At 40.5% G+C, this 15,051-nt stretch overlaps 1 protein-coding gene across 6 annotated transcripts in view; it reads left to right on the top strand.

Annotated features, from left to right (window-relative positions):
- Positions 1-15,051, top strand: part of MIGA1 (mitoguardin 1) — a 59,117-nt gene that overhangs the window by 39,027 nt on the left and 5,039 nt on the right. For 3 of the 6 annotated variants that reach the window (XM_075131723.1, XM_075131721.1, XM_075131722.1), the window contains exons 9-14: positions 4,937-5,055; positions 5,244-5,316; positions 5,937-6,023; positions 6,243-6,341; positions 6,693-6,827; positions 8,354-8,407. In XM_075131723.1, coding sequence (XP_074987824.1) covers positions 4,937-5,055; positions 5,244-5,316; positions 5,937-6,023; positions 6,243-6,341; positions 6,693-6,827; positions 8,354-8,407 — 567 coding nt within the window. Of the gene's footprint in view, positions 1-4,936; positions 5,056-5,243; positions 5,317-5,936; positions 6,024-6,242; positions 6,342-6,692; positions 6,828-7,484; positions 7,588-8,353; positions 8,408-15,051 lie in introns of those variants that run through there. The other 3 variants (XR_012669715.1, XM_075131724.1, XM_048859803.2) reach the window with 3 other exon arrangements.

Below are 15,051 nucleotides of genomic sequence, written 5' to 3'. Positions count from 1 at the left end.
GGCCTCACCAATGTCGAATAGAGGGGAACGATCACGTCCCTCGATCTGCTCGCTATGCCCCTACTTATACACCCCAAAATGCCATTGGCCTTCTTGGCAACAAGGGCACACTGCTGACTCATATCCAGCTTCTCGTCCAATGTCACCCGTAGGTCCTTTTCCACAGAACTGCTGCCTAGCCATTCGGTCCCTAGTCTGTAGCTGTGCATTGGGTTCTTCCGTCCTAAGTGCAGGACCCTGCACTTATCCTTATTGAACCTCATCAGATTTCTTTTGGCCCAATCCTTCAATTTGTCTAGGTCCTTCTGTATCCTATCCCTCCCCTCCAGCGTATCTACCACTCCTCCCAGTTTAGTATCATCCGCAAATTTGCTGAGAGTGCAATCCACACCATCCTCCAGATCATTTATGAAGATATTGAACAAAACTGGCCCCAGGACCGACCCTTGGGGCACTCCACTTGATACCGGCTGCCAACTAGACATGGAGCCATTGATCACTACCCGTTGAGCCCCACAGTCTAGCCAGCTTTCTACCCACCTTATAGTGCATTCATCCAGCCCATACTTCCTTAACTTGCTGACAAGAATACTGTGGGAGACCATGTCAAAAGCTTTGCTAAAGTCAAGAAACAATACATCCACTGCTTTCCCTTCATCCACAGAACCAGTAATCTCATCATAAAAGGCGATTAGATTAGTCAGGCATGACCTTCCCTTGGTGAATCCATGCTGGCTGTTCCTGATCACTTTCCTCTCATGCAAGTGCTTCAGGATTGATTCTTTGAGGACCTGCTCCATGATTTTTCCAGGGACTGAGGTGAGGCTGACTGGCCTGTAGTTCCCAGGATCCTCCTTCTTCCCTTTTTTAAAGATTGGCACTACATTAGCCTTTTTCCAGTCATCCGGGACTTCCCCGGTTTGCCACGAGTTTTCAAAGATAATGGCCAATGGCTCTGCAATCACAGCCGCCAATTCCTTCAGCACTCTCGGATGCAACTCGTCCGGCCCCATGGACTTGTGCACGTCCAGCTTTTCTAAATAGTCCCTAACCACCTCTATCTTCACAGAGGGCTGACCATCTCTTCCCCATTTTGTGATGCCCAGCGCAGCAGTCTGGGAGCTGACCTTGTTAGTGAAAACAGAGGCAAAAAAAGCATTGAGTACATTAGCTTTTTCCACATCCTCTGTCACTAGGTTGCCTCCCTCATTCAGTAAGGGGCCCACACTTTCCTTGGCTTTCTTCTTGTTGCCAACATACCTGAAGAAACCCTTCTTGTTACTCTTAACATCTCTTGCTAGCTGCAGCTCCAGGTGCGATTTGGCCCTCCTGATATCATTCCTACATGCCCGAGCAATATTTTCCTGACTGTCTGGGACAAACAAGACACATGGGATGTGGTTTAACTAGGCTGCAACTTTATTAATTTAACTCATCTGGGAGCTATCCAGTAATATATTGCCCAGTGCAGATCATCCTTCCCTCCATAATCTGTTCCACCTGGTGGAGGACTGCTGTCAGTCCCCATTTCCCATCACCTCTCCACATCTGGTCCTAACACATTGCTGGGACATATCTGTCCTCCAGGGGCTGGGAAAAAGAGTTCTCCTCCCTGTACCACACTGTAGGAACCCCAGCCCTGTTCCCCAGCTGCTGCTTCTAACTCCACTTCAGATTCCAGTTTAGCAGACCCCCTGTCGAACAAGTATCTGCACTGGACACTTGTTAAGTTGCAACAACTTGAACTTCACCCTTGCCTCTAACCAGCCCACTAGGTTCCTGGGCTGCTATGGGAAAGGCAAAAATAACTCTGGCCAGTCTGGCAATGAGGGGAAAAGTCCTTGTCAGTCACAGAAAAGGCAATTAGCACAATATCCAAACCAGACTCAAAAAACCCTGGTCCTAACCTCAGAGTGGGAGCTGTTTTTCTGGTCATGTGATGGAGCCCCAACCAGGGGAAGAGACCTTATATGCCTTCTTCGTGGGTGTATAGGACCATATGGGCTTTCACTGCACCCCCTAGACAAGCCAGTCAGCTCCAAAACCTATGAGGCAGCTGAGCACCCATTAGAAGGCTGAGGGGTGACCTTTCAAGAAGCCAGACAGCCCTCTTTCCCTTGCCTTTCCAGACAAAGCCCCCCATCTCTGAGGCTGCTGGGATGCATTGATGACTTTGGACTTAAAATTTATTATGTTGATTTTTTTTTTTAAAGTTCTCTGATTCCAGAAATCCTGCTGCTATAAACTGAGCCACAGTAGAGGTAAAACACCTCTTTTTATTGTCCCCTAATTTTATGAAAGAACTGAATGTTCATCAGTATACTTGCTAATTGTCACAAACCTTATTTTACTACTAGATTTGCCCCTTTTTGATTTTGACTTGGATATTTTTTACTTTATAATTTAGATTAATAGTATTACAGAACTAGGATGAATTGCCACAGTTTCACTATGAGGAACACTTTAAAGTAATTTCATATTTTCTTTGTCATTAAAGTGCTATGACTTATTTTTCATATCCAGGAAAGTGAAAACACTGCGGCTACCCTGTCTAGGGCATTTCAGGTCTTTAACTCTCCCTTACAGACAATTAAGTAAAATATAAATACTTTATAGATGTAATAACTAACTTCTAAATTATCTCCTTTGTCTACATGCTTTGACTTGAGGGGAATGTGTCAAGAAAGCAGTTGCTTTCTCATGGGGTTCAGCTGTTGTAGCGTGTGTTGCTATTTTATTTCATCGGCAAAGTATAAGAAGGAGTTGTTAACTACAGGTAACATTGCGCCTGATACAAATCCCATGGAAGTCTGATCAGGCCCCATGTTACCTGTATTCCTTCTCCTGCTTTGCAGGTGAAGTAAAGCATATGGGAGTCTGTTGACATCCTTAGGCGTTGATTGGACCTTTTAACATTAGTATGATTCAGTGTGTCCTGTTATGTGCTTGTTCTTTTTGAAAATATTTACATTAAAGTTTGAAAAATACCTTTCTATAAAAATTGTTAGGTTGTAACACTGGAAAACAGATTCTGTATGAAGTAAGACTTTTTTCTTATTCTGAAACTACTGGAAAAACTTGCATAACAAGTATGTTTATACCTCAAATATGAAAAATACTAGAAAATCTGTTTATTCCTTCCACTGCTAATCAGCTAAAATATTACTTACAACTTCTCGAGTATACATTTGACAATCTTCACATGAAAGAACTTGTTGCTTTTTTGATTAAATAAGATAAAGCAACTTTAGAGAGTAACACTGTAAATTCTCTAAACATGTTTTAGGCTATTTTGTTACTATTAATATGATGCTATTGTTAACTAGTATCAAAACTTTGATATGTTTTCACAGCTGCAGATTTATTTCAGGAAGTCTGTTTATCCTAGTCCATTCTACCAAACCAGCAAATAAACAAGACAGGACAAAGATTTAAAACTCAAGACAGAGCTGTTAATTTTCATGATAGTTTAATTGCTTGTAAATTGCTCTAAGTATATTATCTTACCAATTTTTTTAAAGTTTTTATTCTTCACTTATTCTCTTAAGTACTCTGTCATGCTTTTGAACACAGTTCAGGAAAGCCTCTCTCTTCAGGTCAATACTTACACACACTAAGTCCCATTGAAATCAGGGGAATTTAAACATATGCTTAAGTGCTCTCCTGAATCAAGGCCATAATCCTTACTTGGTCTAACTCTCATTGTAGTCACTGGGATTTGCTCCAATAGGGACCACAGAACAGGTGCACTCAGGAGTATATTTTTCTTATTAATATGCACGTAGAACTTCTCCTGCCACCTCTTACAGAGATGTATCCCCAATGATGGAAAAATATGCCCTTTTTTTTTTACTTGAAGATAAATTTAACATTATCATCTTAAAACTTAATGTTAAGGAAAGACTGTGTTTGAAGGAAACATTGTAACAGTTGTTTGTCTAACTTTGAACATGTCTAGAAGACAGAGATATAAATATGTTAAAAACCCAGATAGAGTATATTTTAATTGTTGTAAAAATTAGTTTTATTTAAGACACTTCTAAATTAGGGGTTTGATGCCTAGAAGTACAAAATGTCTTTTCAGGTGATCAGCAGTAATACTGTAAAGTAAATTTTTTTGAAGTTGTTAAATGTGTGTTCTAGCCATTTAGTAAATAGAAAAATGTGTGCCTCTACGGTTTTTTGGATAGATAATAAGAATGATGTAATGTTTGTAATAGAAGTGGTAACTGTTTAATCTACCAGCCACTGCTATGTGGAGTGAAAAATTATGATATTCCTAACATAGGATGCTCTACATTAATGTTTTTTGAATGGTTTAAATATTATTTCTTTAATAACATTCCGTGGGATGGGTAATGATGCATTTCTGTAGTAATGTCAGCCAAAGGTTTAAACTCAAATATTAGAAACCGTATAAGACAGAGAAGAGACTCTTTTGGCGCCTAAGTAAAAAATTGGATTGTAATGTCTTAATCATAGAAAATGTGTTTTAGTAATTAACAGCCATGTTTACTAGGAAATGACAGTGATTTCTATAAACATTCCCAGCTTTCTTTATGATGTGATCCTCTTGCCCCTTTTAATGCCTCATCATCAATTTATTCTTCGTGACCAGCGGAGAGACATTTCCTTTCAACAAACCCTATGGGTTTAAGTATTCAAATTCTGAACACGCTAATCTGAACCTGTGCTACAATTTAACTCTGCAGAAGCTCAAATCTGAAACCATAGCTTTCATTTTAAAATCCACAATGTTCTATAATGTTGTTTTGTTTTTAGTATTGAGTGTTGACCAGTTATAGATACAGTTAACCAACGTAGAAAAGAATATTCCTTTCATCAGACTATCAAGCAGACTTTGAATTAATTTATTTTACTTTTAAAATCATTTTAGCAAGTTAGTTAATAAGCTTTAACAAAAAATATCTTTCAGCTTACTGAACACAGAGAGATCCGAAATACCTATGGTCTAGAGTCTCTTTGCCATTGTCCATTATATGAAGAAGCTATGCACTTAGCAGAAGAGGGCAAAATTCATTCCAGAATATTAAGGTATTGATTTATATTTACTAATTAATTTCCAAGAAAAGCCAAGGAATAAAGATAAATACTCTACTTAATACTACATTTAATCTCCTAACCCCAGAGTAATGGATGCTATTTCTAAATAAATCCTAGTCAAATTGTACTGTGCTTTGGTTTTTTAAATATAGTTTACAACTTTTTTCCATTTTATGTAGGACTGAAATGTTGGAGTGTCTAGGAGATAGTGACTTTCTTGCTAAACTTCACTGTATTCGGCAGGCTTTTCAGGTAAATACTTAGTTATCAGTGTGGTGCATACACTCTCTCTCACACATTCTCTTTCTTCTACAATATGCAGAGCAGAGTTAGGTCAAAGCTAAGAGGTTTTTGTCTAGCCCTACTTCTTCAGTGACCTATTTTTAGTGTAATAGTTATATATTGTAATTATTGAATGCTGTTTGAGAGCAGCATATTTTTGTTTAATATTCAGCTCACTGAAGGAGTGGCTTTTTTATGTTTTGAGAACTATGAACTTTTGAGAGTTTTTTCATTAATTTTAAAGCGTTTTGAGTAACATTTTATCTACCTAAGCATGTTGTTGCATTCAGGTGCCTACAATTTAAAGGACATGCTTAAGTACCTTTCTGAATCAGGGACAATATGTTAAGACAAAATGAATGGCCTCTTTGATAATGATGTGCATCACTGGATGGGAGACCTATCTTTTTGAGTATCCTTGGAACCTTTGCTTCCTGGATTGGTTAGAAGTATTGTACTTGCATACTGTATTAATATCAAGCATCTCTTAGTTTGATTTGACTAAAGAAACTAATAGCCTCATTTAATGCAATTCCCTTCATAAATAAATTGTGTACTTATAGGTCTGTATTGCCTGGAAATTTTTCTAGGTAATTCTTTCAGAAACAGCTAACAGACTATTTCTTGCTGAGAGTGGAAGAAAAATTTTGTCGGCTTTAATTGTGAGAGCTCGAAAGGTAAATTCCTTTTTTGTTGTTACTTTAGTGTATTCATTGTAACCAGAGATCAAAGTTCATTTGTCTGGTCTTAGAGTTGACCATGATAAATTCTCTAGGCACATTAAAAAAAAAACAAACCAAAAAAAAAAACCCCAAAACACTTGCCTTTTAGGAGTTTAGAACTAAAACAAGTCGTCCTACTAGGAAATATGACACTTAACTGGCTGTATTTCACAGAATCCAAAGAAATTTGAAGAAGTCTTTGATGAAATGATACATTTTTTAGAAAAAACAGACCACTGGGATAATACTGAAATGGAACTTGCTGCCAGGGGGGTAAGTTAGGATTTCTGTAGTGCTTTTTTCCTCATTAAACTTGATTATACAACCTGTTTCCCCTCTCAAAATTGATATTTATTAATCATAAGTATGAGAAATCCAGCTGCTTTTTTATACTTCAGATGATTTAGAGAAATGTGCTTCCACTTCTTTTTTTAAAACCTCTGTACCGCTGAGTTGCAATGTCAGGTTCTTTTCCATTAGTGAAATGCTTTTTAGTGTTACCTAAATAACTTAAAATGATAAATCTTCCTGATCTATATATAGAGTATGGAATACTGGCTTATGCTCTGTTCCAGTATTGAAAGAGAAGTTAAGTTATTTTGATCTTATTCTAACTGAATGCAGGTGAAAAATCTAAATTTTTACGACATTGTTCTGGATTTTATATTAATGGATTCCTTTGAAGATTTAGAGAATCCACCCACATCTATACAGAATGTAGTAAACAACCGTTGGCTAAATTCCTCCTTTAAAGAAACTGTAAGTGTTTTTTAAAATTCCTTATACGATGATTCTTATAGATTATTGTAACTGATAGGAGACATGATAAAATTACATTAGTTTCAACATTCCTTTCTAAAATTTTTAAATAAGTATACTATTGGGAATAGATACCTGTCGTATCCTTAAAGATTAGGATACCAGCATCTGTAGCAAGTGAACTCATCCTTTTTATCCAGGGGCTACGAACTGTGCAAGTAAACACAATGGGTGGCTTCAACTCTGATCTGGGGAGACCTTTCTCTCTGTCAGAGGTAATTCCATTTCCAACTATAGCTCAGTCCTAAAATATTCCTGAGCAAAAACTACTACACTTGTCAGTCTTGCAAAATCTTAATTTTTAAAATTTATTAGACTTACTTGCCAGCCGTTTGCCATGATGCTTGATTATAATGGAAAAAACTTATACTCACTTGGCAAAAAGAAATATTTGCCCTGGATGTGTAGAATTTTGCAAGGCTGGTGTGTATGTTAACCACATTTTGAAATAAGATATACTGATTTATGGGGGAAATCTATTCGTTCATATCCCAGAATTGTACTGGTCAGGTATGGAAAGTAGCAAGCATTGTAAAATATACAAAGACTCGGATATTCATAACATTTTCAGAAACTTATTTTAGGTTTTTTTCATAGGTGCATCAGCATGTTTTGCTTGCTAGAAAATGTTCATAATAATAACTGAGCTTATCCATGCATGTTTGAAGGAAGGGATTGTGGTGTGGCCAGTTGTTCATAGGTGAGAGATGTTGCTGTCATTGCATCTATTTAGAACTATAAACTGCTGGTTTTCCTTTTCCTTTTTTATTTTTTACCCTTCAATTGAAATATTTCTTCTACAGAAAAAAGGTAAGGCACATATTTTTTGTAGCATATGTGGAAAGTTGTGTTTTGTGAGTAACAAGTTTCCTCATGGTATTGAAGTAGCATCACATTCCATCAGAATGCTGTTATGTGCTGTGGGGGGAGGGGAGCCTCGATTTGCCATCAATATGTTATATTGCTCAGTTCCTTATTTGGACAAAACTCCATAGCTGTATGCAAAACTATTTCAAGTATGTTCTTTCTTAAAGTGAAAAAGGCCATTACTGTGTATTCATATGCTTCCTTTTAAAATCTGAGATAGTTATGGTTTTGGAACACACACATTTTGGCACACAGCATACTGTGTGTCTGCGAGGTTGAATTGAAGTGTTGCTAATGTTAAATTGTGAAAAACAGTTAGGAGACTTAGTAATTCAAATACAATTTGGCACCAATGCAAAATGAGACAGAAATTTCTGGAAAATACACAATTTCATTTTTTAAAATTTAAACATAAGAAATATGAACTGATAGTAAAATGAGCTATTCACAACAGATAACATTTTATGTTTGAACTTATGCTATCACAGCATTAAAATAAAGGAAATAACTGGTCATCAAATGCAAGATCTTATAGTCTACTGTTTTTTAAATCGTTTTCTTGTGTAGAAGTTACATAAATAATTTCTTCTTATATTTAGGCTGTGGCTTCAAGCTGCTGGTCAGTACTGAAGCAAAAAAGGCAGCAAATGAAGGTAAATTGTCCTGAGATCTAATCTGAAGCCTGTTTAATTTTATAATTCAGAGATTCTGACCAAACTTGAGTGACCGACTCCTAGAATACTAGAAGTTTGAAGTCATGCTATGTGCCATCAAAGAAGTAAATTACAAAGTCCTGCTCCTGCAGACACTTAAAAGTGTACATGTGTAAAGTCTACCATGTCAATTAATGTGGTTTCATAGAGAGTAAGATGACAACTAATTTTTTGCAATGTTCCCTCTAATCTTTTCCATCCATGTGTGGAATGAATTTTGTTATGTTCACCAATATCAAGGTAATGTGTGGATGTGCGCCACCAGTAGAAACAAAAAAAATAGGTATAATATATGTATATTTTTAAAAGTTACCGCAGGGATAATTATTCCAGCCAGGACAGGATAGACATTTTAACTCACTAATCAAATAATTAAATTTAAGCATAAGGGAGAAATAAAAATTAGGAAATTCATAGACCAGTCAGAAAACTAAAATAACAGCACTTGGAAAGAATAAAATTGTAGAGAATATATGTGCACTGCAAGAAGTATCAAGAAGTAACAACAATACAAGTTATGTGTTGGGAGGTAAGTGTGAAAGACTGTGTGTGTGTGTATGTGTGTGTGACAGACACACACTATGGGGTGGGAGGGATGTGATGTAAGGAGCTTAAATTGACCTAACTTTGTCAGTGTCCACACTACAGCTTTGCTCCTGCTGATGTGAGTGCCCTACTACACCCACATAACTCCACCTGCACGAGAGGCATAGTGCTTATGTCATTTTAGTTAGGGCTACACAGTACACACTGCGGGTTACTTACATTGGCTCCTGGTCTGTCATCCCAGGGAGGGATGCCTTGGCTTCCAGCCAAGAGCCCGGCTGCCCCTGCCTGACTCCCTGCTCGTAGCTGTGCTGCCTCCTGGGCTCCCGGCACAGGGAGCTGAGAGCTGGAGGGGAGGAGAGGGTGGGCCAGCAGGCTCTCGGCAAGGAGCTACGCACAGAACTGAGAGACTGGGCTCTCAGTCCTCTGCATTGCCCTTCTTAAGTTGGTGGAAGGGCTCCTGGTGAGGAGCGCATCACTGACCGAAGGAGGGTAGTGTAGACATGCACCACTGCAGTAATTACTGCAGTGGCTATAAGTTGACAAAAATATAGGTCTGCTTAAGTTAGTAGTGTAGACATGCCCTGAGGCTTGAAGACACTTGCAAGGGAGGCAGAATGTTTTTGTGGGTAGAGCACAGAATTTGGAGTCAAGATCTGCCTCTAGTCCTGTCTGGATAGAAGTACTTACATGGCCTCCATTACCATATTATCTAAATGCTAAGGGATTCAATGTATTTATTCTCTCAGCATTCCTGTGGGAGGTATGGAGGTACCATTATTCCCAAATTTTACACAAGGGGAGTTCAGCCATAGAGATTAAGTGACTTTCCCAAGGTTATGCAAGAAGTCTGTGGCAGAGTAAAGAATTTAATCTAGTTGTCCTGAATCTCAGCTAGCACTCTGAGTATCCTTTCTCTACCACTGACTTCTGATCTCAGGCAAATCATGTTGGCCATTCTTAACAAATCCATTTTTCAGAAGGTTGCCTTCATTTGTAATGGTACACTTTGTAATAGATCAATTAAAAATCATACGGTCTGAATAGGAGACAGGAATCTTGAGTTATCACACCACTGTATCAATATAGTTCTTTGAATGGTTGCAAACATGTATTCCACTTAGGTGTGCACACCCCCAACACACTGAAGCTGGAAATGTTTGCAGAATTCATAGGGGTGGCGCTTGTGCCCTGTGGCACTAGTCCCTCACCAAATTATTTAAGGGCAGCACCACCCCAACCCCCCTCAGGTTCTTCTCACCACCTGTAGCTACAGTTGGTGCATTCTATGTGGTGGTTTACCTCACTTTTTTTTCTCAGTTTCTCTGGGAATTTATTGTATATAATTCATTGCTAGGTCTTGTAGCTTAGTAGTACCTTTAGATTTAGTTACAGTCGTTAGGATAGATAGTTGCCCTGGGCGATTCCCTCACTGGGGTTTAAATATTGTCTGTCATGTGGGTTAACTATCCACAGTAGTGACCCCCACACTCGTGGAGAGGGGCACATTAAGGAAAGGTGTGCTATATGCTAGTTGTTTAAGAAGAGCACTTAGATGGCGAGAGCCTTGCATCTGAAACTAGCAGCTCTTTGCCAAAGTGGGCCTCCTGCTTTGCTCTATGGGAACCTCTTCAGATTGTCTGGCCCTGTGCTTTCCTTTGGAGCCAACCTGAAATGTGGCTTCTGGCCTAAGATCCGGTGCTCCCTCTAGCAGGAAGAGATCTTTCTTCTTCCTTGGTTCCTCAGTCAGGTTTTTTTCAGGACTTGGAGGGATTTCTCTTAGTTGTTTAAGAGGAGTGCTGACTGGCACCATGAGTTCTTTGGTACTCATGATGGAGCTGGCCCATCTAACCACTCCCCGGTATCATGCCAAGTTCATTTGGACTCTGTACTGTTGACTCTGTTTCTGGCCATGGGGCTTCTGTTGAGTTTGATACCAGTGATGGCAGCATTGGCACTGATCATCTTCATGCCATTGGCATACTAGACGACATCTGACCTGCTCTGCCTTTCCATTCCTGATTTCCCCTATAGTTCAGGTGTTGTCAGTTGCCATGGCTTCTACATCATCATCTTCTGCTGCACCATTGCTGTTGTCTGTTCAGGTCACGTAGGTGTCTCACTCCTTGGTACCACATTTTGCACTGTCCGGGTCTCAAACCGCAGAGTCACAGCCAATGTCTTTTGCAGTACCAAAAAATCATCAGTGCAGATACTTTCTTTGGCTCCGATGATGTGTGTACTATGGACCCCTTTGTTGGATTTGGTGCTGACATGGGTTTTGGCACCCTCGTTTGCGCCAGTGCCGGCTAAAGGTTGATGCCTCTCCTGATACCGATGGTGTTGATCACTCATTCATCCTCGGCACTGAGTTTTTCTTATTAGATGTCGGACAAGGCTGATGGTTTGTTTGCTCCATCAGGGGAGGCTTCTCTGTTCCCACCAGCTGACTCCCAGGGTTTCTAGAGATCTGGTTCAGGGACATCTTCCTCTTCCCTTTCGCCCTCGAAGCACCTCAGATCATCATTGGTACCAGGATTGACACTATTCCTGCAGCAAGAATAGGGGTCCTGGCCTAGTACCCACTGACCACCAATGCCTTACCTCTATTCCCAGTTGCCTCTTTGGAATTGTTGGGATGTATCCCAGTCTGGAAGATCCCACTCTTCGATGTAGTCCAGGGCAAGATTGCCAATTCCAGCTGCAGTCTCTGTTCCTGAGCCACTTCTATTACAGGTCATTCTTCCTGTGCTGGTCCAGACTGACCCTCTCATGCAGGAACCTGCCCCCCCTACAACAGCTTCTGTTGGCCCTGCACTACTCTTCTTCCTCTCTGGATGACTGCAATACTGAACTCTTCCTCACCAGTGCCTGAGCACTTCAAGTCATACTAGGACCTTCTCAGGCATATTATCTTACACCTTGGGATCCAGGCCAAGTGTACATATAAGAGAACACATAAGTTGCAGGTATCCTCCAGTCCTAGGCTCCAGGGAGAGTTGATCTCCCAATAAATGAAACCCTTTTGCAGCTTGCTAGGTCCCTTTGGATTACCCCAGCTTCATTACCTTCTACAGCTAAGTGGTATGTACCCATGCAGTGCTTTGAGTGTTTTTACTCTCATCCAGCTCTTAACTCTCTTGCAGTGATGAAAGCACTAAATGACAAGTTACTACAGGAGAGATATAAGTTCACCAGTAAGGATAGGGAATCCAAGAGGCTGGTATTGCTGGCGAGGGAAATTTTGTACAACTTCATCATTGCAGATGCACATTGCAAAGCAGCAGGCACTAATGTCCAAATATGACTTTGTTAATTAGGATGCTAAGTTCAAATTCACAGAGAATCTGCCAGAAACCTCCCGGTAAGAGTTTAAGGCTTTCATGGCAGAGGGCCATCTGGTGGGCCAAGACTTTATTGCAGTCGGCTCTGGATGTGGCGGACACCAGCTGTGACCATGAGGCGGGCCTGATGGTTGCAGATCTCCGGCATAGCTCTTGATGTTCAGCAGTACACAGATGACTTATCTTTTGGCAGTTATTTTTTGTTTTCAGAAAAGACTGACAAGTCCTTACGTTAATTTTAAGGACTTGTATATGACTTTGATTTCCTTGGGAGTTTATACCCCAGTCACAAAGAGGAGTCAACAGCAGCACCACTCTCAGCATTTTTTCCACCAGTCATCCTTCCCTGTGAGACCATAGGATTTTTCCAGGAAGGGTCATAGATTGCAGAGGAGGTCTTCTGGGTCTGATTTCTACTCCCAGGGGAATTCTGCAGATTTCTTTGCTTCTCCACAGAAAAATTACTTCTGACCGAGAAGCAAAGGGAATCCACAAGAGCAGTCATGCACGCCTTCTCAGCAGTGCAGGCAGGTTGGTTTGGGCACCCAGAGCAGCTGGTAGAGATGTAAATTGCTGGGGGTGGTGGAGAGAGAGAGAGAGGCTCGCTATTGCAGCATGCTTGGTGTGGATGGGTAGGGCTTTGGGGTGTTTCTGAGGAGGTAGGTGTGGGGCAGGCTCTGTCCCCTCAGAGCAGAGGGGACAGAGTAAATTGGTCCTGTTGTTCTTAGTGAATTCCCCCAGAAGTATAAAACCAGTATAAGAATTTTAAGGCTCCTTTACATTGCCAGAGTGGTGTAAAGGAGCCTTTTCATAAAGGACAGTATGACCTTATAAATGCTTATGTGCTTTAGTGATTAGAAGTGGTATAAATTTTTGGACTGAAAAAATTTCCTATCAAAATGTGCTCCATGAACTGTTTGCTACTGACCTTTTTGGAAATGGTCAGTAGCCAGTATAAATTGTGAGTTTGAATCCCTAGCCCTCACTTGCTCTTCAGTTGCCTATGATGTAACACTGAACATATGGCTACATATATTTGTTGACTAATAACTAGAAGTAAAGGGTCAATACTAGGTACATTACTATTAGAGGGGTTTGGTGATTTCCTCCAGTGCTTCCCACTCCCATTCTCCATCCATTGTATTGTAGCTTAAATAAATTACCAAAATAATTGAAATTAGATGGATCATATTGTGTTGCTTTGACAAAAAATATGCAGAATTTTGCAGAATTTTAAAATATTGTGCACAGAATTTTTAATTTTTTGGTGCAGAATTCCCTGGGAGTAAATTTCGACCAGCCAGCTCATCATCCTCCAGCATCCATTTTGACTTGCATGTCCAGGACAGTGTTCTAGTTGTGACCTCCCCTCCTCAGTTCAGAGACAAGCTGTCTTGCTTTTACAGTACTTGCAATATGGTTGCCACAGACAAATGAGTCCTAAGCACATGATATGTAGGTTATGCCCTACAATTCCTGTCGCCTCTCCCCATACCCCTTCAGGGACCCCCTCACGAGACATTGCTCTTGCAGCAGGTCCAGACTGTTCTTACACAGGGTACTACTGAGAAAATTCCCCTGCAACATCAAAGAAAGGGTTTTTCTTCCAAGTATTTCCTGATCCCCAAAGTTTGTCTATCGATCAAGGTGTCTTTCGCTGGACAAGGTTGTCTTTGTGCCTCTGGCAGTCCTAGCCTCCTTTGAGTGGTCGACAGTTCAGAGCAACGTATGCCAATGTGTTCCCTTTGCACATCTTCCACCGGCCAGAATTATAGTCACCAATGCCTCCTCAATAATTTAGGGAGCACATCTAGGTGTATTAAAAATGCAGGGCTTGTGGTTGGAACAGGAAGTTTCCCTCTCTATCAATATCCTGGAACTCCAAGCCATTTACAACGCCTGTCAAGCCTTTCTGGGTCACATCATGGCACAGTGGTTCATATACTCATTGACAATACCACTGCAGTGCGTTATGTGAACAAGCAGGGAGGCCCACTCTAACCAGATGTGTTGGGAGGCAATCAAGTTGTGGCAGTTCTGAAACAGGGAGAGCATCATTCCCATAGCAGCACACTTACCTGGGGTCCAGAATCTCTTGGCAGATCACCTAAGCAGGAATTACTCCCAGAATCACAAGTGGTCTCTAAAGTCCATTGTGCTGAAGTCCCTCTTCGTGGAATAAGGTATTCCAGCTATTGATCCGTTTGCAACGAGAGACAGCAAGACGTGCCATCAATTTTAATCTCAAGCAGGTCTCAATCCAGGCTCTTTAACCAATGCCTTCCACCTTAACTGGGGGTTGAATCTGATGTACGCCTTCCCTCTGATGCTAATCATCCCACACGTCATTCTCAAGCTGAAGTGGGATCATGCCAAACTAATCCTCATTGCTCCACCTTGGTTGAGGCAATGTAGGTTCTCTGACCTACTCGGTCTATTGGTTCAGACTCCCATCTCTCTCTCTCTTCATCCTGACCTACTACTGACTCAACATCATGGTCATGTTTTGCATCCAGCACTCAATACTCTTTATTTCATGGCATGAATGCTTGCATGGCTAGATGAGCAGAAGGAATGAAGTTTGGATGTTGTTGGACAGGTGTTGTGTAACAGTGGGAAGCTTTCTACTAGGGTGACTTATTTGGCCAAGTGTGAGCAGTTTTCAGTTTGTTGCTTGCTTGGGGAATTCAGCTG

The sequence above is a fragment of the Caretta caretta genome, chromosome 8 (genome assembly GCF_965140235.1).
Source record: "Caretta caretta isolate rCarCar2 chromosome 8, rCarCar1.hap1, whole genome shotgun sequence".
Taxonomy (NCBI): Eukaryota; Metazoa; Chordata; order Testudines; family Cheloniidae; genus Caretta; species Caretta caretta.
Note: the sequence above shows the minus strand (reverse complement) of the source record. Positions and strands in the feature narration are given on the sequence as shown.